This window comes from Bombina bombina, chromosome 4 (genome assembly GCF_027579735.1).
Source record: "Bombina bombina isolate aBomBom1 chromosome 4, aBomBom1.pri, whole genome shotgun sequence".
Taxonomy (NCBI): domain Eukaryota; kingdom Metazoa; phylum Chordata; class Amphibia; order Anura; family Bombinatoridae; genus Bombina; species Bombina bombina.
This window is the reverse complement of record NC_069502.1, coordinates 251629686-251652760: the sequence shown is the minus strand read 5'-3', so window position 1 is coordinate 251652760 and position 23075 is coordinate 251629686. Positions and strand designations below refer to the sequence as shown.

General features: G+C 39.6%; 1 protein-coding gene across 2 annotated transcripts in view; it reads left to right on the top strand.

Annotated features, from left to right (window-relative positions):
• Positions 1–23075, top strand: part of D2HGDH (D-2-hydroxyglutarate dehydrogenase) — a 136417-nt gene that overhangs the window by 36299 nt on the left and 77043 nt on the right. The window contains exon 1 of one of the 2 annotated variants that reach the window (XM_053709882.1): positions 14898–15033. The exons of the other annotated variant lie outside the window; for it this stretch is intronic. Coding sequence (XP_053565857.1) covers positions 14991–15033 — 43 coding nt within the window. The 5' untranslated portion in view covers positions 14898–14990. Of the gene's footprint in view, positions 1–14897; positions 15034–23075 lie in introns of those variants that run through there. 2 annotated transcript variants of the gene reach the window in all.

Genomic DNA, 23075 nt, shown 5'->3' with positions numbered 1-23075 from the left:
CAATAAAATTTCTACTTACTTTTTTGTTTTCAAAGACTGTAAATTTTTCACTTAGCGCTTGTTTGCCCTGCCCTCTCTAAGTTTTCTCAAAGAACTTAAAGGGACAGTCAACACCAGAATTTTTGTTGTTTTAAAAGATAGATAATCCCTTAATTATTCATTCCCCAGTTTTGCATAAACAACACAGTTATAATAATACACGCTTTACCTCTGTAATTACCTTGTATCTAAGCCTCTGCAGACTGCCCCCTTATTTCAGTTCTTTTGACAGACTTGCATTTTAGCCCATCAATGCTTACTCCACTGTAAATTCATGAGCTTTATATTATCTATATGAAACACATGAACTTTATACCCTCTAGTGGTGAAAAACTGTCAAAATGCATTTAGATTAGAGGCCCCCTTCAAGGTCTAAGAAATTAGCATATGAACCTCCTAGGTTTAGCTTTCAACTAAGAATACCAAGAGAACAAAGCTAAATTGGTGATAAAAGTAAATTGGAAAGTTGCTTAAAATTACATGTCCTATTTAAATCATGAAAGATATTTTTCGACTTGACTGCCCCTTTAAGTGATATGTATTGCAGTTCCACCCACTATTCATGTCAGAGCCTCTGTGCGCTCCCGACAGGAATTACAAATAGTGCATGTGCAAGGCTGTCCATGACACAATATGCAATGATTACTTGGTTTTCAGCGCAAACTAGTTAAAAGTCTCGCGCGAGCATATTTATAATCTATATATAACTAAGTAATGTTTTTGGAGACAAATTATTTAAACAGCTCAAAAACTCAGTAACATATTGGATGCGCCTAGAAAAAAAATATGTAACGGTGGGGGGGCTCGCAATAAATAAAAGGTAAAATTGTGAAATATTTCAAATATACTTTATAAAGCTAAAATTGTAAGGTTATTGGGACACATATATTAAGTTATGATCAAGAAAGGACACAGAGTTTACCATCACTTTAAGTATGTTCCACATTGGCCAAGCTTCATATAATACACAGTGACTGCTGAGAGGGCTAACTGTAAATGAATGTGGCCACATTTAAATGTGATATGGTGATTCAGACAGAGCATGTGATTTTAAAAAAGTTTCCAATTTATTTCTATTATCAAATTTGCTTCTTTCCCATGATATTCTGTGTTGAACAGATACCTAGGTAGGCATGTAGAGCACTACATGGCAGGAAATAGTGTTGCCATCTAGTGCTCTGGCAAATGGATACGATTCTAGAAAACCTGCTGCCACATAGTGCTCCAGAAATGTGGCAGCTCCTAAACATACGTCCCTGCTTTTCAACAAAAGATATCAAGAGAACGAAGACAAATTGATAATGAAAGTTATTAAAATCACATGCTCTGTCTGAATCACCATATCACATTTAAATGTGGCCACATTCATTTACAGTTAGCCCTCTCAGCAGTCACTGTGTTATTATATGAAGCTTGGCCAATGTGGAACATACTTAAAGTGATGGTAAACCTGTGTCCTTTCTTGATCATAACTTAATATATGTGTCCCAATAACCTACAATTTTAGCTTTATAAAGTATATTTGAAATATTTCACAATTTTTACCTTTTATTTATTGCGAGCCCCCCCACCGTTACATATATTTTGTTCTAGGCGCAATCCAATATGTTACTGAGTTTTTGAGCTGTTTAAATAATTTGTCTCCAAAAACATTACTTAGTTATATATAGATTATAAATATGCTCGCGCGAGACTTTTAACTAGTTTGCGCTGAAAACCAAGTAATCATTGCATATTGTGTCATGGACAGCCTTGCACATGCACTATTTGTAATTCCTGTCGGGAGCGCACAGAGGCTCTGACATGAATAGTGGTGGAAACTGCAATACATATCACTTAAAGGGGCAGTCAAGTCGAAAAATATCTTTCATGATTTAAATAGGACATGTAATTTTAAGCAACTTTCCAATTTACTTTTATCAACCAATTTAGCTATTGTTCTCTTGGTATTCTTAGTTGAAAGCTAAACCTAGGAGGTTCATATGCTAATTTCTTAGACCTTGAAGGGGGCCTCTAATCTAAATGCATTTTGACAGTTTTTCACCACTAGAGGGTAATAAGTTCATGTGTTTCATATAGATAATATAAAGCTCATGAATTTACAGTGGAGTAAGCATTGATGGGCTAAAATGCAAGTCTGTCAAAAGAACTGAAATAAGGGGGCAGTCTGCAGAGGCTTAGATACACGGTAATTACAGAGGTAAAGCGTGTATTATTATAACTGTGTTGTTTATGCAAAACTTGGGAATGAATAATTAAGGGATTATCTATCTTTTAAAACAACAAAAATTCTGGTGTTGACCTGTCCCTTTAAGTTCTTTGAGAAACTTAGAGAGGGCAGGGCAAACAAGCGCTAAGTGAAAAAATTACAGTCTTTGAAAACAAAAAAGTAAGTAGAAATTTTATTGCAGTTACAATATTTAAAGTACGCAGAGTTGAAATTTACAATTCTAAATCAGCAGAGTTTACCATCACTTTAAGTACAACATTTAAGTAGTTGAAGCCTACTTCACCATTGCACTAGTTTCATAACAAAAGTAAGCCAAATATATAATTTAAGTACAATGCATTGCTATTTCATTCTGTTTCATAGCTAAGCTTATACTTTAGACTGGATTAAATGGAATCAACAGATTTATATCCAGATTTGCTAATCCTATAATATAAAAGGCCCATGCGCAGTAGAGACAGCACAAGGACAAACACACCTGGCCTTACTTGACATGCTGTTTGCGGCGGTGGGGCAAAAGTGGGCGTGGCCGGGCGGGGACGTGGCCAGGTGGGAGTGTGGAAATGGACGGCGAGAGTGTGGGCATGGTCAGGGCGTGGCCGGGAGTGACGGGGCGTGGTCGTTGCAAGAGAGAGGGGATAAATAGAAAAGAGGGGGGGGAGACAAAAAGAGATAGGAAAGAGCAGAAGACAGGGGAAAGAGCAGAAGAGGGGAGGGAGAGCAAGAGAGGGAAAGTGCAAAATAGAGGGAAGAGAGAGAAAAAGAGAGGGGGGAGAGAGACAGCAAAAGAGAGGGGGGACAGAGAGCAATAGAGAGGGGAAGAGAGAGAGCAAAAGAGAGGGGAAGAGATGAGAGCAAAAGAGAGGGGAGAGAGAGAAAGAGCAAAAGAGAGGGGGAAGTGAGAGCAAAAGAGCAAATAGAGGGAAGAGAGAAAAAGAGAAGGGGGAGAGAGAGCGCAATAGAGAGGGGGAGAGAGAGCAAAAGAGAGGGGGGAGAGAGCAAGCAAAAAGAGAGGGGAGAGAGACAGAGCAAAAAAGAGAGGGGGGGAAAGAGAGCAAAAGAGAGGGGGGGAGAGAGAGCAAAAGAGAGGGTTGGAGAGAAAGCAAAAAGAGAGGGATGGAGAGAAAGCAAAAGAGAGGGGATGGAGAGAGAGCGAGCAAAAGAGAGGGATGGAGAGAGAGCGAGCAAAAGAGAGGGATGGAGAGAGAGCGAGCAAAAGCGAGGGGAGAGAGAGCGCAAAAGAGAGGGGGGAGAGAGAGAGAGAGAGAGAGCGCGCAAAAGAGAGGGGGAGAGAGAGAGAGAGAGCGCAAAAGAGAGGGGAGAGAGAGAGAGCAAATGAGAGGGGGAGAGAGAGAGCGCAAAAGAGAGGGGAGAGCGAGCACGCAAAAGAGGGGGAGAGAGAGCACGCAAAAGAGGGGGAGAGAGAGAGAGCACGCAAAAGAGAGTGGAAGAGAGGGGGGAGAGAAATCAAAAGTGAGGGGGAGAGTGGGAGCAAAAGACAGGTGGAGAGAGAGAGCAAAAGAGAGGGGGGAGCGAGCACAAAAGAGGGGGAGAGAGCACGAAAGAGAGGGAGAGAGAGCACAAAAGAGAGGGGGAGAGAGAGAGCAAAAGAGAGGGGGAAAGAGTGCAAAAGAGAGGGGGAGAGAGCACAAAAGAGAGGGGGAGAGAGCACAAAAGAGAGGGGGAGAGAGACAGCAAGGGGTGGGACCGCTGTACTGCAAAAAATGGCCCACGTAAACGGGCTTTAGGACTAGTACAATTATAATGTTTTAAGCTTTATAAACATTTAATGATCACATTAAAGTTAAGCATTTTTAAGATGTCAGATTCATTTTTTAACAAATCATATTTTAATAGGTATTTGCTGTATGGTGTTAATTTGAGGGGGAAACAGGTTATCTTAATATAACACACATTCATTTAAATTCTTAAAAGGGTATAAAGGTCAAATTTGTAGCAAAAATGCTCTATTAAAAAAAACTGCAAAAAAATGCTTCTAGTAAGACATTACTGCTTTTCAGTGGGATATGCACTCTTTCAAACTCCAACCTTCTCAGAGTTGGTGGTTACCACTCACACACAGTGATCTTATTTTAACCCCTGAAAAGTTGTGTTATGGTGATGCTCCGCCTCTTTGTACATCTTGGAGCGCAGGTAATCTCACACACTGTGACAGAAGCTGTGTGTATTTACATATCAATGAGTTTGTCAACTTTCTGACAATTGTATAATGTGCTTCAGGTTAGGGTGCATGATACAGAACAGAATCTTTAAATTTTAGCAGTGGCTGCATTGCTTTATATTATTGTTGAGTGATTTTTTAAATATAATTTTGTGTAACTGTAAAACTGTGTAAAAAAAAAATAAAAATTTATGCTTTACCCGATAAATTTATTTCCGGATATGGCGAGTCCACGGCTTGAGAATTACTGTTGGGAATATCACTCCTGGCCAGCAGGAGAAGGCAAAGAGCACCACAGTTAAACTGTTAAGTATCACTCCCTTACCCACAACAGTCATTCGACTGAAGGGAAATGGAGAAAAAGGAGAACTACAAGGTGTAGAGGTGCCTGAGGTTATATCCAAAAGAACAACAGTCTTAAAATAAAGGGTGGGGCCATGGACACACCATATCCGGAAATAAATACATTTATCAGGTAAGCCTAAATTTTGTTTTTCTTTCTTGAGATATGGTGACCTCCACGGCTTAAGTAATTACTGTTGGGAACCAATACCCAAGCTAGAGGACTGTAAGGGTTACAGGTTGTTATGGATACTTCACCTGTACCTTTAAGGTGCTCCCTATAAAAGAGTACCTCCTACTACCACACCTTGATGGTTAATTAAGTTGTTTGCTAGCCACTTGCTTACCTCCTACTGCTACCTTACTGAAGTAGTGATTGCTCCGTTCTCCTTATTCCTGTTAATCTGCTGTTGCCATACCCGAGTTTCAACTTATTGCAAGGCACACTTAACGTCTCCTCCACCTGTCCTCTTACCAAGACTTTTCATCTGGATCTTGTGAGCTGCCCGTTCCTCCTGTCACAGCCCTTAGTCGCTGTCTCCTGCAATTTCCTCCGTAGAGACCAGCGTGAGATCGAGCGCAACAGCTTCCCTGCTCACAGCGTGTACAGTGCTGACGTCATCAGCTACAGGCCAGGGACAGCTCTCACTCACAGAGGACTCTGCACTAACCAGCGTGTGTAAGCGTAACGCTCAGCCGTACACAGGATTCAGGTCAGACTTTCTATTTCTCCCTAATATTGAACATTACTACTTGAAGGTTATAATACATATATTTTTGACATTCCGTTTATTCTATCTCAGAATCATAAGCCTAAAATATATCACTAGACATTGCCTTATTTGTGAGTCGTAACTTAAAGACATAGTTTACCTTGATAATCACAAGAATCAGGCAAAGATTAAATCATTCAAGAAACTTTCCAGCTAATCCTCCTTACTGTTTCTTGAATGACACAACCATAACTTTATGGTCTTAGTTCATGTACTTTAGTATTTGGTCATTCCATTACAAGGACACGGATAAATAGAGAGGGACAAGACAGGCAGTCCTAAACAGAAGGCACCACCGCTTTAAGAACCGTACTCCCCCAAAAAGCCTCAAGCCGAGGCAAAAGTATCAAATTTGTAAAATTTTAAAAAGAGTATGTAAAGAAGACCAAGTTGCAGCCTTGCAAATTTGTTCCACAGAAGCTTCATTTTTGAAAGCCCAAGAAGAGGAAACAGCTCTTGTGGAATGAGCCGTAATTCTCTCAGAAGGCTGCTGTCCAGCAGTCTCATAAGCCAAATGAATTATACTGCGTAACCAAAAGAAGAAGAGCAGTAGCAGTAGCTTTTTGACCTTTACGTTTCCCAGAGAAACAGACAAAGAAGGTCTGCCCTGGTGAAAATCCTTAGTCACCCGAAAGTAGAATTTAAGAGCACTTACAACATACAAATTGTGTAAGAAACGTTTTTTGGAAGGAGGATTAGGACACAGAGAGGTAGAAACAACCTTAGGAAGAAAACCTAACTTAGTACGAAGAACCGCCTTATCGGTATGAAAAATAAGATAAGGGGAATCACACTGCAGAGCTGAGTTCCGAGACTCTTCGAGCAGAAGAGATAGCAACAAGAAAAAAAAACTTCTAAGATAACTTAATGTCTATGGAACGCAACGGCTCAAACGGAGCCAGCTGTAAAACTTTAAGAACAAGGTTAAGGCTCCAAGGAGGAGCAACAGACTTAAAGACAGGCCTTATTTTGACCAAGGCCTGACAAAAAGATTGCACATCTGTCAAACATTTATGTAGTATAACTGATAAAGCAGAAATCTGACCCTTCAGGGTACTGACTGACAACCCCTTCTCCAGGCCTTCCTGAAGAAAAGATAAAATTCTAGGAATTCTAATTCTAGCTCCAAGAGTAGCCCTTGGATTCACACCAATAAAGATATGTACGCATATCTTATGGTAAATATTTCAAGTAACAGGCTTGCGAACCTGAAATCATGGTCTCAATGACCGACTCAGAAAAACAGGCTTAAACAGAATTAAGCGTTCAATCTCCAAGCAGTCAGCTTCAGAGAAATGAGATTTGGATGAAGGAAGGGATCCTGAATCAGGAGATCCTTCCTCATAGGTAGTGTCCAAGGTGGGAGAGATGACATTTCCACTAGGACCATTATCCACTGCAAACAGATCCTGCAAGCCACGCAGGGGCTATTAGAATCACTGACGCCCCCTCTCTCTGTTTGATACGAGCAATGACTTGTGGAAGGAGAGCAAACGGAGGAAACAGGTATGCCAACCTGAAAACCCAACCCAGAGCATCTATCAGAAAGTCCTGCGGATCTCTTGACCTTGAACTGTACCTTGGAAGCTTGGCGTTTCTGACAGGATGCCATCAGATCTAACTCCGTCACCCCCCATTGAGGACTAAGCTGGAAAATCCGCTTCCCAGTTGTCTACTCCTGGATTGTTGATGGCAGATAGACAGAACTTGTGTGTCTCAGCCCACTGAATAATCCGAGTAACCTCCTTCATGGCCAAGGAACTCTGAGTCCCTCCCTGGTGATTAATGTAAGCCACAGAGGTTATGTTGTCTGAATGGAACCTGATTAAACTGGGCTGAGGACAACCGAGGCCAAGCCAATAGAGCATTGTAAATTGCCCTCAACTCCAAGATGTTGATGGGAAGAGCAGACTCTCCCGAGTCCCAAAGGCCCTGAGCTTTTAAGAAGCTCCAGACTGCTCCACAGCCCAGCAGGCTGGCGTCCGTGGTCACAATCACCCAGGAAGGTCTCCAAAAGCATATGCCCTGAGCCAGATGTTCATGAGAAATCCACCACGGGAGAGAATCCCTTGACAACCGATCTAACTTTATTTTCTGAGATAGATCTGCATGGTCGCCATTCCATTGTCTTAGCATGCACAACTGGAGAGCTCTCAAATGGAATCGAGCAAAAAGGAATGATGTCCATGGAAGCCACCATCAGACCGATTACCTCCATACATTGAGCCACTGAAGGATGAGCAGAAGCCTGAATAGAGAGGCAAGAGGAAATGATTTTGTTATTCCTGACCTCTGTCAGAAAAATCTTCATCAATAGAGAATCTATTATGGTCCCCTAAGAACACTACTCTTGTAGCAGGGGAAAGGGAGCATTTTTCTAGGATTCACATTCCATCCGTGGGAACAAAGAAAGACAACAACATCTCTGTGTGAGATTTTGCTTGTGTAAAAGATGGCGTCTGAACCAATATGTCATCCAGGTAGGGTGCCACAGCAATTCCAAGAGAACGGATAACTGCCAAAAGAACCCCCAGAACTTTTGAAAAATTCTGGGAGCCGTGGCTAGAACAAATGAAAGGGCCACAAACTGGAAATGTTTGTCCAGAAAAGGTAAATCTCAGGAATCTGTGATGGTCCCTGTGAATAGGAACATAAAGATACGCATCCTTTAGGTCTATGGTAGTCATGAACTGACCCTCTTGTACTAAGAAAGAATGGAGCAAATAGTCTCCATTTTGAAGGATGGAACTTTGAGAACTTGTTTAGACACTTCAAGTCTAGAATGGGATGGAAAGTTCCCTCTTTTTTAGGGAACACAAATAGGTTGGAGTAGAACCCGAGACGCTGTTCCTGCACTGGAACTATCACTCCCAGGGAGGAAAGATGTTTTATACATTTCAAGAACGCCTCTCTCTTTATCTGGTCTGCAGATAATCTTGAGAGAAGGAATCTGCTCTGGGAGGAAAAGTCTTGAATTCCAATTTGTAACCCTGAGATACTATGTCCGCAGACCAGGGATCTTGGGACATCTTGTATCCAGGCTTGAGAGATCCCTGATCGAGGGCAAACCCTTCATGCTGATTTTGAATCAGCTGCGGGTCTTTCTTTGATTGTTTCCCCTTGTTCTTTGTTTACCCTTGCTTCCAAGACTGATTGGGTTTCCAAAGAAGACTTGGATTGTTCCTGCTTCAATGAAGAAGGGGAAGTCTTTTCCTCTGAAGTACGAAAGGAAAGAAAATTACTCTGACGTCCTTTAGGCCTATTCTTCTTATCTTGAGTTAGAAAAGACCCTTTTCCACCCGTAATATCAGAGATCATTTCTGTCAAACCGGGTCCAAAAAAAGGTTTTGCCCTTGTAAGGAATTGCCAGAAGCTTGACTTTAGAGGAAACGTCCACAGACCAGGATTTCAACCCATAACACCCTGCGGGCTAGGACAGCGAAACTAAAAGTTTAAGCTCCTAGTCTAACAACCTGTAAAATGGCATCTACAATACACACCGCAGGTTGCCACTGGAAACCTTGATGAACAAAAATCTTTTTCAAATAAGCCTCCAGCTTCTTGTCCATCGGATTCTTAAAAGAGCAGCTATCCTCAATAGGAATAGTGGTTCTCTTAGCCAGAGTGGAAATGGCCCCTTCAACTTTGGGTACAATATACCAAGGGCTTTAATGGAGTCCTCAACAAAAAAACATTTTCTTAAAAATGGGAGACGGGAAAAGACACCGCTGGTTTCTCCCATTCCTGTGAGATCTCCCTAGCACGGTCCGGCACAGGAAAAACCTCTGAAATGGAGGTTCATCAAAGAAACTATTAAGTTTACTAGATTTCTTAGGAGTGACAACAACTCTGGGTATCGGTGTCATCTAAAATAGCTAAAACCTCCTTTAACAATACACAAAGGTGTTATATGTCTGAATCTGAGATTTCACCCTCAGAAAGTCCGATGTATCTTCCTCTTCAGACTTATGAGACAGGACAACTTAGGAAGTAGAACTGAGGAAAGGCACCTTACTTTCTGAATTTCTAGTAATTCCTCTTGCGTTTTCCCTGTAATCTAGAATGGCAGCTAATGCTGCAGATACCGCTGAGATACCTGGACAGCAATTTCTGCTTATTTCTGCTATTAAATAAACTCCACTAAGAGTTATAGAGGAACTGCAAGGCACTGCTTGTGAAGCCATTGAGGCTTGGGATGTAGCAGGAGAAAGCTGAGGTATTATTTTAACAGCATCATCCTGAGAGACATTAGGCTCAAAAATGTTACCTTTATTTGCAAGGTTTTCTTGACACATAAAGAAAAAAATTGCATAGGAGCTGCAATTTGTGCATCTAAACATAGTAAAACATGAATTCATGAGAGCAGGCTCTTGCTCCATATCAGACATGTTGTGAAACAGTAAATAAACTTGGTTACAGATAAGTTTCAAAGATTTTAATATTCAATTAAAATAAGCCTAGGAAAAAATTCACTTTAAATTTTATCCCAAATTGGATCGATCCCCAGCTAAAATTATGTGAGAAAAAAACATTTAATAAACATCAAATAAGCTTCTAAAATACCCCTCAGGCAACCCACCACCTCAATTACCGCTACCAATTGAGACCGGATCACCAAAAAACGGAGAAAAAAAAACAACCTTTTTCCTCAGAAACGTATGAAGAGTAAAGCCGGTTGTATGATCGCAACTGCCGAGCTCAAATTACTGCTGCGACAAATGAGAGGCACTAAAAATAGCTTCCTGGTACACTGAGTACCAGAAATAACCATTTTTTAAACCTGACAGTTTAAAATGTTGCACTGTATTATTTTAAAGCAAAGGGGAAAATGAATACGCTGTGAAATAGAAAATTCAGCCTTACTTTCAGTTTAAAACTTGTATTGTTTTGTCAAGTAAATATGTGTCAGAAAATAAAGCCTAATAAAATAATTTTACCCTTTCTTTTTAAAAAGAGTTTAAATTTTAGTCTCACACATGCTACAGTGCCTGCTTAATGCCCCAATGTAACCCATACAACAGGATTATATATGTCCCAATAAAAAAAAGCAGTGTATTTTTATTTGTTAGTGCATGGTCTCACCAACTGGAAAAAAAATCACTTACCTGCTCCGCTGTCAGGCATGTAGACAGTTACAAGTATGAGAAGACCACCTGCTTTCTAATCTAGGGCAGCAATTGTTAGGAAAACTCATTAAGTACCTCTTTACAAGTTCCTAACTGCTTTAAAGCCACCACTACCCGACTGCAAGGAATGATGTGGAATACGGCTATACTCCAAAACTTGCTTGTAGATAAAATAAAGAATTTTCTTCAGACACCTAAACTTCACCTCCTCCATGCACTGAAGGTAAAGAGAATGACTGGGGGTTGTGGGTAAGGGAGTGATACTACAGTATAACTGTGGTGCTCTTTGCCTCCTCCTGCTGGCCAGGAGTGATATTCCCAACATAATTACTCAAGCCTTGGACTCACCATATCTTAGGAAAGAAAATGCAAAAATGTAAAGCTCACATGATCTATCATGCACACAAACTCCAAGCGGCTGTGAGAATACCTGAGCTCCAAGATGGCGGCACCAGTATTAAGAGATGGAGCTTTAGTATCTGGCACTTTTCATTTATTAACACAGGAAAACCGATTTGAAAAGCACTGCAGGAACAGGAGGAAATACAATAACATGGTGAATAGTTACCATTCTTTTGTAGTTAAACTCAGCAGTTTTAATCTCCCTTTAACTATTTCCTGATGCAATACGCACACCACCAGCTCTCTGAGAAGGTGTGGAGTTTGAATGCTGTGCACATACACTCAGCATATGTGCATACAACACTGAAAACGGTAGAAAACTTTTACTAGAAGCATTTTTGTTATTGGAAGTATTATTTCAGTTTTGACCTGTCTCTTTAAATATGGCAGCACAGTAAAAATATAAATAACGTCAGGACTTTAGAAATGTATGAGTTTAACAACATTATAGCATTATTACATGAAAACTCACCAGACACTTTATCAAAACTAGTGACCTGGTCCTAAGAGCCATGGAGATAATTTTCATCAAACACAGGAACACTTCCCCAACTAATCCTGTGTTCCCTCCCTGAGGAGTAACTGCAAGGTTCCTCTTATTACAGTATCTATTATGATAAAAAAAAGAGATGTTCATAGAAGATATCCATAAATGAGACATAAAAAAACAACTTAAAACAAATATAAAAGTGAAAGAAAAAGAAAATTCTCCAATGTGTTAGAGAACTGTATTATTGCACTTTTGTGTACATATAACAAAAGGCATATGGCATATTGTGTAGCCATTAATCACCAAGAACATGTCATGGACAGGGGCAGCGGACGTACCAACCAACCAGTGACAGTATTACAATACTATGCATATTAACATGGGACTTCATCCCAATCAATTAGTTTGCTGATTGTAACTTGATATTCATTGCAAGTGGTTTTCGTATTCATTTATGATGTTCCAATCCATTAAAAGAGTTGCTTTTTCAATTAGTTATTCCACCCAATATTTGAACATAATATAAACAAATCATGTTTTCTTATACTCAGATTGACGAAGTATGAAAAACCAATGAGAAACAGGCTTATCAACTTTTATAGCACTATAGATAGTCATAAGATAACACTAATAAATTGTGTGTGTCCCGAAGCATAAATAGCATAAATAACACCAGTCCTAAATTATAAGAGAAAACACAGACACATAAGAAAATGGTTGTAAAAATAAATGATTGTGCTGATAAATCAGTGATTAACAAACGTATGCTATGTCAGATAATGCAGCAAGTGACTAAGTTAGTGGTTATGGGTAAAATAATATGTCAGCGATCCAATAGCCTCAGAAGCTTTTTTTTTATCATATTCAGGCCCTCTACCGATCTATAGGCTCAATTTTACCCTTCTCATCTACTAAAGCCTAAAAGGATGTATTTCTTAATCACGCCTCATTAGTATTCTCCTTGTCATAACTTTCTGTATGGAGAGATATTTTACTTACTCGTTATAACTTAATATTAAACTTATAATAAGTGGTTATCTTATCAAAATTTAATTTTCTAACATCTAACTGATAATATCTTTCCATATAATATATATGCTATTTAACTCACAACTTAGTAATTATTTAGAAGTATTTTCCCTTTTTGTTGTCACCAGTGTGATCTCATTGTATATATCAACACTTATAGGCAAAAGGTTCAGGAACGGCTTTATTTTGTTATTTTTCTTATATTCTAATTACTTTATAGTTTGATAATATTTGTATTTGTTATTCTGAAGCTTATATTAGCAGAAGACTCATGAGTAGCTGAAACTGAAACTGATGTTAATAAAGATTTTTTGTTTTAAGTTAGGGGTACAAGAGTGGCCCTCTTGTTGTTTATAGGGAGAAAAAGGACTGTTTTATTGACTATTTACTGTTATTTAACAGGATGACATTGTGAAATATTGTGATGTATACCTGTATACTGTTTTTCTTTTTGTATAATAAAGAATTAAACTCAATTTAAAGGGACACTAAACCCAAATTTTTTCTTTCGTGATTCAGATAGAGCATGCAATTTTAAGCAACTTTATAATTTATACACCTATTATCAATTTCTCTTCGTTCTCTTGCTATCTTTATTTAAAAAGCAGGAATTTGATGCATAGGAGCCGTCCCATTTTTGGTTGAGAACCTGGGTTATGCTTGCTTATTGGTCGGTAAATGTAAGCCTCCAATAAGCAAGTGCTATCTATGGTGCTGAGCCTAAAATGGGCTGGCTGCTAAGATTTACATTCCTGCTTTTTAAAATAAAGATAGCAAGAGAACAAAGAAAAATTGATAATAGTAGTAAATTAGAAAGTTGCTTAAAATTTCATGCTCTATCTGAATCATGAAAGAAAATATTTGGGTTTAGTGTCCCTTTAATTGAGGTATAATTCTTTATTATACAAAAAGAAAAACAGTATACAGGTATACATCACAATATTTCACAAGTGTCATCCTGTTAAATAACAGTAAATAGTCAATAAAACAGTCCTTTTTCTCCCTATAAACAACAAGAGGGCCACTCTTGTACCCCTAACTTAAAACAAAAAATCTTTATTAACATCATAGTTTCAGTTTCAGCTACTCATGAGTCTTCTGCTAATATAAGCTTCAGAATAACAAATACAAAATATTATCAAACTATAAAGTAATTAGAATATAAAGAAAAATAACAAAATAAAGGCCGTTCCTGAACCTTTTGCCTATAAGTGTTGATATAAACAATGAGATCACACTGGTGACAACAAAAAGGGAAAATACTTCTAAATAATTACTAAGTTGTGAGTTAAATAGCATATATATTATATGGAAAGATATTATCAGTTAGATGTTAGAAAATTAAATTTTGATAAGATAACCACTTATTATAAGTTTAAATATTAAGTTATAACGAGTAAGTAAAATATCTCTCCATACAGAAAGTTATGACAAGGAGAATACTAATGAGGCGTGATTAAGAAATACATCCTTTTAGGCTTTAGTAGATGAGAAGGGTAAAATTGAGCCTATAGATCGGTAGAGGGCCTGAATATGATAAAAAAAAAAGCTTCTGAGGCTATTGGATCGCTGACATATTATTTTACCCATAACCACTAACTTAGTCACTTGCTGCATTATTCTGACATAGCATACGTTTGTTAATCACTGATTTATCAGCACAATCATTTATTTTTACAACCATTTTCTTATGTGTCTGTGTTTTCTCTTATAATTTAGGACTGGTGTTATTTTATGCTATTTATGCTTCGGGACACACACAATTTATAGTGTTATCTTATGACTATCTATAGTGCTATAAAAGTTGATAAGCCTGTTTCTCATTGGTTTTCATACTTCGTCAATCTGAGTATAAGAAAACATGATTTGTTTATATTATGTTCATAATTTGGGTGGAATAACTAATTGAAAAAGCAACTCTTTTAATGGATTGGAACATCATAAATGAATACGAAAACCACTTGCAATGAATATCAAGTTACAATCAGCAAACTAATTGATTGGGATGAAGTCCCATGTTAAATATGCATAGTATTGTAATACTGTCACTGGTTGGTTGGTACGTCCGCTGCCCCTGTCCATGACATGTTCTTGGTGATTAATGGCTACACACATATGCCATATGCCTTTTGTTATATGTACACAAAAGTGCAATAATACAGTTCTCTAACACATTGGAGAATTTTCTTTTTCTTTCACTTTTATATTTGTTTTAAGTTGTTTTTTTATGTCTCATTTATGGATATCTTCTATGAACATCTCTTTTTTTTATCATAATAGATACTGTAATAAGAGGAACCTTGCAGTTACTCCTCAGGGAGGGAACACAGGATTAGTTGGGGGAAGTGTTCCTGTGTTTGATGAAATTATTATCTCCATGGCTCTTATGGACCAGGTCACTAGTTTTGATAAAGTGTCTGGTGAGTTTTCATGTAATAATGCTATAATGTTGTTAAACTCATACATTTCTAAAGTCCTGACGTTATTTATATTTTTACTGTGCTGCCATATTTAAAGAGACAGGTCAAAACTGAAATAATACTTCCAATAACAAAAATGCTTCTAGTAAAAGTTTTCTACCGTTTCTCAGTGTTGTATGCACATATGCTGAGTGTATGTGCACCAGCATTCAAACTCCACACCTTCTCAGAGAGCTGGTGGTGGTGCGTATTGCATCAGGAAATAGTTAAAGGGAGATTAAACTGCTGAGTTTAACTACAAAAGAATGGTAACTATTCACCATGTTATTGTATTTCCTCCTGTTCCTGCAGTGCTTTTCAAATCGGTTTTCCTGTGTTAATAAATGAAAAGTGCCAGATACTAAAGCTCCATCTCTTAATACTGGGTGCCGCCATCTTGGAGCTCAGGTATTCTCACAGCCGCTTGGAGTTTGTGTGCATGATAGATCATGTGAGCTTTACATTTTTGCATTTTCTTTCCTAAGATATGGTGAGTCCAAGGCTTGAGTAATTACTGTTGGGAATATCACTCCTGGCCAGCAGGAGGAGGCAAAGAGCACCACAGTTATACTGTTAAGTATCACTCCCTTACCCACAACCCCCAGTCATTCTCTTTACCTTCAGTGCATGGAGGAGGTGAAGTTTAGGTGTCTGAAGAAAATTCTTTATTTTATCTACAAGCAAGTTTTGGAGTATAGCCGTATTCCACATCATTCCTTGCAGTCGGGTAGTGGTGGCTTTAAAGCAGTTAGGAACTTGTAAAGAGGTACTTAATGAGTTTTCCTAACAATTGCTGCCCTAGATTAGAAAGCCAGGTGTCTTCTCATACCTTGTAACTGTCTACATGCCTGACAGCGGAGCAGGTAAGTGATTTTTTTTCCAGTTGGTGAGACCATGCACTAACAAATTAAAATACACTGCTTTTTTTTATTGGGACATATATAATCCTGTTGTATGGGTTACATTGGGGCATTAAGCAGGCACTGTAGCATGTGTGAGACTAAAATTTAAACTCTTTTAAAAAGAAAGGGTAAAATTATTTTATTAGGCTTTATTTTCTGACACATATTTACTTGACAAAACAATACAAGTTTAAACTGAAAGTAAGGCTGAATTTTCTATTTCAACAGCGTATTCATTTCCCCTTTGCTTTAAAATAAAACAGTGCAACATTTTAAACTGTCAGGTTTAAAAAATGGTTATTTCTGGTACTCAGTGTACCAGGAAGCTATTTTTAGTGCCTCTCTTTGTCGCAGCAGTAATTTGAGCTCGGCAGTTGCGATCATACAACCGGCTTTACTTCATAACGTTTCTGAGGAAAAAGGTTGTTTTTTTTTCTCCGTTTTTGGGTGATCCGGTCTCAATTGGTAGCGGTAATTGAGGTGTGGGGTTGCCTGAGGGGTATTTTAGAAGCTTATTTGATGTTTATTAAATGTTTTTTTCTCACATAATTTTAGCTGGGGATCGATCCTAATTTGGGATAAAATTTAAAGTGAATTTTTTCCTAGGCTTATTTTAATTGAATATTAAAATCTTTGAAACTTATCTGTACAAGTTTATTTACTGTTTCACAACATGTCTGATATGGAGCAAGAGCCTGCTCTCATGAATTCATGTTTACTATGTTTAGATGCACAAATTGCAGCTCCTATGCAATTTTTTTCTTTATGTGTCAAGAAAACCTTGCAAAATAAAGGTAACATTTTTGAGCCTAATGTCTCTCAGGATGATGCTGTTAAAATAATACCTCAGCTTTCTCCTGCTACATCCCAAGCCTCAATGGCTTCACAAGCAGTGCCTTGCAGTTCCTCTATAACTCTTAGTGGAGTTTATTTAATAGCAGAAATAAGCAGAAATTGCTGTCCAGGTATCTTCAGCGGTATCTGCAGCATTAGCTGCCATTCCTAGATTACAGGGAAAACGCAAGAGGAATTACTAGAAATTCAGAAAGTAAGGTGCCTTTCCTCAGTTCTACTTCCTAAGTTGTCCTGTCTCATAAGTCTGAAGAGGAAGATACATCGGGACTTTCTGAGGGTGAAATCTCAGATTCAGACATTATAACACCTTTGTGTATTGTTAAAGGAGGTTTTAGCTATTTTAGATGACACCGATACCCCAGTTGTTGTCACTCCTAAGAAATCTAGTAAACTTAATAGTTTCTTTGATGAACCTTCCATTTCAGAGGTTTTTCCTGTGCCGGACCGTGCTAGGGAGATCTCACAGGAATGGGAGAAACCAGCGGTGTCTTTTTCCCCGTCTCCCATTTTTAAGAAAATGTTTTTTTGTTGAGGACTCCATTAAAGACCCTTGGTATATTGTACCCAAAGTTGAAGGGGCCATTTCCACTCTGGCTAAGAGAACCACTATTCCTATTGAGGATAGCTGCTCTTTTAAGAATCCGATGGACAAGAAGCTGGAGGCTTATTTGAAAAAGATTTTTGTTCATCAAGGTTTCCAGTGGCAACCTGCGGTGTGTATTGTAGATGCCATTTTACAGGTTGTTAGACTAGGAGCTTAAACTTTTAGTTTCGCTGTCCTAGCCCGCAGGGTGTTATGGTTGAAATCCTGGTCTGTGGACGTTTCCTCTAAAGTCAAGCTTCTGGCAATTCCTTACAAGGGCAAAACCTTTTTTTGGACCCGGTTTGACAGAAATGATCTCTGATATTACGGGTGGAAAAGGGTCTTTTCTAACTCAAGATAAGAAGAATAGGCCTAAAGGACGTCAGAGTAATTTTCTTTCCTTTCGTAACTTCAGAGGAAAGACTTCCCCTTCTTCATTGAAGCAGGAACAATCCAAGTCTTCTTGGAAACCCAATCAGTCTTGGAACAAGGGGAAACAAAGAACAAGGGGAAACAATCAAAGAAACCCGCAGCTGATTCAAAATCAGCATGAAGGGTTTGCCCTCGATCAGGGATCTCTCAAGCCTGGATACAAGATGTCCCAGATCCCTGGTCTGCGGACATAGTATCTCAGGGTTACAAATTGGAATTCAAGACTTTTCCTCCCAGAGGCAGATTCCTTCTCTCAAGATTATCTGCAGACCAGATAAAGAGAGAGGCGTTCTTGAAATGTATAAAACATCTTTCCTCCCTGGGAGTGATAGTTCCAGTGCAGGAACAGCGTCTCGGGTTCTACTCCAACCTATTTGTGTTCCCTAAAAAAGAGGGAACTTTCCATCCCATTCTAGACTTGAAGTGTCTAAACAAGTTTCTCAAAGTTCCATCCTTCAAAATGGAGACTATATGCTCCATTCTTTCTTTAGTACAAGAGGGTCAGTTCATGACAACCATAGACCTAAAGGATGCGTATCTTTATGTTCCTATTCACAGGGACCATCACAGATTCCTGAGATTTACCTTTCTGGACAAACATTTCCAGTTTGTGGCCCTTTCATTTGTTCTAGCCACGGCTCCCAGAATTTTTTCAAAAGTTCTGGGGGTTCTTTTGGCAGTTATCCGTTCTCTTGGAATTGCTGTGGCACCCTACCTGGATGACATATTGGTTCAGACGCCATCTTTTACACAAGCAAAATCTCACACAGAGATGTTGTTGTCTTTTCTTTGTTCCCACGGATGGAATGTGAATCTAGAAAAATGCTCCCTTTCCCCTGCTACAAGAGTAGTGTTCTTAGGGACCATAATAGATTCTCTATTGATGAAGATTTTTCTGACAGAGGTCAGGAATAACAAAATCATTTCCTCTTGCCTCTCTATTCAGGCTTCTGCTCATCCTTCAGTGGCTCAATGTATGGAGGTAATCGGTCTGATGGTGGCTTCCATGGACATCATTCCTTTTGCTCGATTCCATTTGAGAGCTCTCCAGTTGTGCATGCTAAGACAATGGAATGGCGACCATGCAGATCTATCTCAGAAAATAAAGTTAGATCGGTTGTCAAGGGATTCTCTCCCGTGGTGGATTTCTCATGAACATCTGGCTCAGGGCATATGCTTTTGGAGACCTTCCTGGGTGATTGTGACCACGGACGCCAGCCTGCTGGGCTGTGGAGCAGTCTGGAGCTTCTTAAAAGCTCAGGGCCTTTGGACTCGGGAGGAGTCTGCTCTTCCCATCAACATCTTGGAGTTGAGGGCAATTTACAATGCTCTATTGGCTTGGCCTCGGTTGTCCTCAGCCCAGTTTATCAGGTTCCATTCAGACAACATAACCTCTGTGGCTTACATTAATCACCAGGGAGGGACTCAGAGTTCCTTGGCCATGAAGGAGGTTACTCGGATTATTCAGTGGGCTGAGACACACAAGTTCTGTCTATCTGCCATCCACAATCCAGGAGTAGACAACTGGGAAGCGGATTTTCCAGCTTAGTCCTCAAATGGGGGGTGACGGAGTTAGATCTGATGGCATCCTGTCAGAACGCCAAGCTTCCAAGGTACAGTTCAAGGTCAAGAGATCCGCAGGACTTTCTGATAGATGCTCTGGGTTGGGTTTTCAGGTTGGCATACCTGTTTCCTCCGTTTGCTCTCCTTCCACAAGTCATTGCTCGTATCAAACAGGAGAGGGGGCGTCAGTGATTCTAATAGCCCCTGCGTGGCCTTGCAGGATCTGGTTTGCAGTGGATAATGGTCCTAGTGGAAATGTCATCTCTCCCACCTTGGACACTACCTATGAGGAAGGATCTCCTGATTCAGGGTCCCTTCCTTCATCCAAATCTCATTTCTCTGAAGCTGACTGCTTGGAGATTGAACGCTTAATTCTGTTTAAGCCTGGTTTTTCTGAGTCGGTCATTGAGACCATGATTCAGGTTCGCAAGCCTGTTACTTGAAATATTTACCATAAGATATGGCGTACATATCTTTATTGGTGTGAATCCAAGGGCTACTCTTGGAGTAGAATTAGAATTCCTAGAATTTTATCTTTTCTTCAGGAAGGCCTGGAGAAGGGGTTGTCAGTCAGTACCCTGAAGGGTCAGATTTCTGCTTTATCAGTTATACTACATAAATGTTTGACAGATGTGCAATCTTTTTGTCAGGCCTTGGTCAAAATAAGGCCTGTCTTTAAGTCTGTTGCTCCTCCTTGGAGCCTTAACCTTGTTCTTAAAGTTTTACAGCTGGCTCCGTTTGAGCCGTTGCGTTCCATAGACATTAAGTTATCTTAGAAGTTTTTTTTTCTTGTTGCTATCTCTTCTGCTCGAAGAGTCTCGGAACTCAGCTCTGCAGTGTGATTCCCCTTATCTTATTTTTCATACCGATAAGGCGGTTCTTCGTACTAAGTTAGGTTTTCTTCCTAAGGTTGTTTCTAACCTCTCTGTGTCCTAATCCTCCTTCCAAAAAACGTTTCTTACACAATTTGTATGTTGTAAGTGCTCTTAAATTCTACTTTCGGGTGACTAAGGATTTTCACCAGGGCAGACCTTCTTTGTCTGTTTCTCTGGGAAACGTAAAGGTCAAAAAGCTACTGCTACTGCTCTTTCTTTTTGGTTACGCAGTATAATTCATTTGGCTTATGAGACTGCTGGACAGCAGCCTTCTGAGAGAATTACGGCTCATTCCACAAGAGCTGTTTCCTCTTCTTGGGCTTTCAAAAATGAAGCTTCTGTGGAACAAATTTGCAAGGCTGCAACTTGGTCTTCTTTACATACTCTTTTTAAAATTTTACAAATTTGATACTTTTGCCTCGGCTGAGGCTTTTTTGGGGAGTACGGTTCTTAAAGCGGTGGTGCCTTCTGTTTAGGACTGCCTGTCTTGTCCCTCTCTATTTATCCGTGTCCTTGTAATGGAATGACCAAATACTAAAGTACATGAACTAAGACCATAAAGTTATGGTTGTGTCATTCAAGAAACAGTAAGGAGGATTAGCTGGAAGTTTCTTGAATGATTTAATCTTTGCCTGATTCTTGTGAATATCAAGTAAACTATGTCTTTAAGTTACGACTCACAAATAAGGCAATGTCTAGTGATATATTTTAGGCTTATGATTCTGAGATAGAATAACGGAATGTCAAAAATATATGTATTATAACCTTCAAGTAGTAATGTTCAATATTAGGGAGAAATAGAAAGTCTGACCTGAATCCTGTGTACGGCTGAGCGTTACGCTTACACACGCTGGTTAGTGCAGAGTCTCTGTGAGTGAGAGCTGTCCCTGGCCTGTAGCTGATGACGTCAGCACAGTACACGCTGTGAGCAGGGAAGCTGTTGCGCTCGGATCTCACGCTGGTCTCTACGGAGGAAATTGCAGGAGACAGCGACTAAGGCTGTGACAGGAGGAACGGCAGCTCACAAGATCCAGATGAAAAGTCTTGGTAAGAGGACAGGTGGAGGAGACGTTAAGTGTGCCTTGCAATAAGTTGAAACTCGGGTATGGCAACAGCAGATTAACAGGAATAAGGAGAACGGAGCAATCACTACTTCAGTAAGGTAGCAGTAGGAGGTAAGCAAGTGGCTAGCAAACAACTTAATTAACCATCAAGGTGTGGTAGTAGGAGGTACTCTTTTATAGGGAGCACCTTAAAGGTACAGGTGAAGTATCCATAACAACCTGTAACCCTTACAGTCCTCTAGCTTGGGTATTGGTTCCCAACAGTAATTACTTAAGCCGTGGAGTCACCATATCTCAAGAAAGAAAAACAAAATTTATGCTTACCTGATAAATGTATTTATTTCCGGATATGGTGTGTCCATGGCCCCACCCTTTATTTTAAGACTGTTGTTCTTTTGGATATAACCTCAGGCACCTCTACACCTTGTAGTTCTCCTTTTTCTCCATTTCCCTTCAGTCGAATGACTGTTGTGGGTAAGGGAGTGATACTTAACAGTTTAACTGTGGTGCTCTTTGCCTTCTCCTGCTGGCCAGGAGTGATATTCCCAACAGTAATTACTCAAGCCGTGGACTCGCCATATCCGGAAATAAATTTATCGGGTAAGCATAAATTTTTATTTTTTTTTACACAGTTTTACAGTTACACAAAATATATTTAAAAAATCACTCAACAATAATATAAAGCAATGCAGCCACTGCTAAAATTTAAAGATTCTGTTCTGTATCATGCACCCTAACCTGAAGCACATTATACAATTGTCAGAAAGTTGACAAACTCATTGATATGTAAATACACACAGCTTCTGTCACAGTGTGTGAGATTACCTGCGCTCCAAGATGTACAAAGAGGCGGAGCTTCACCATAACACAACTTTTCAGGGGTTAAAATAAGATCACTGTGTGTGAGTGGTAACCACCAACTCTGAGAAGGTTGGAGTTTGAAAGAGTGCATATTCCACTGAAAAGCAGTAATGTCTTACTAGAAGCATTTTTTTGCAGTTTTTTTTAATAGAAGCATTTTTTGCACAAATTTGACCTTTATCCCTTTTAAGAATTTAAATGAATGTGTGTTATATTAAATAACCTGTTTCCCCCTCAAATTAACACCATACAGCAAATACCTATTAAAATAATGATTTGTTAAAAAATGAATCTGACATCTTAAAAATGCTTAACTTTAATGTGATCATTAAATGTTTATAAAGCTTAAAACATTATAATTGTACTAGTCCTAAAGCCCGTTTACGTGGGCCATTTTTTGCAGTACAGCGGTCCCACCCCTTGCTCTCTCTCTCCCCCTCTCTTTTGTGCTCTCTCCCCCTCTCTTTTGTGCTCTCTCCCCCTCTCTTTTGCACTCTTTCCCCCTCTCTTTTGCTCTCTCTCTCCCCCTCTCTTTTGTGCTCTCTCTCCCTCTCTTTCGTGCTCTCTCCCCCTCTTTTGTGCTCGCTCCCCCCCCTCTCTTTTGCGCTCTCTCTTGCTCCACCTGTCTTTTGCTCCCACTCTCCCCCTCACTTTTGATTTCTCTCCCCCCTCTCTTCCACTCTCTTTTGCGTGCTCTCTCTCTCTCCCCCTCATTTGCGTGCTCTCTCTCCCCCTCTTTTGCGTGCTCGCTCTCCCCTCTCTTTTGCGCTCTCTCTCTCCCCCTCTCATTTGCTCTCTCTCTCTCCCCTCTCTTTTGCGCTCTCTCTCTCTCTCTCCCCCTCTCTTTTGCGCGCTCTCTCTCTCTCTC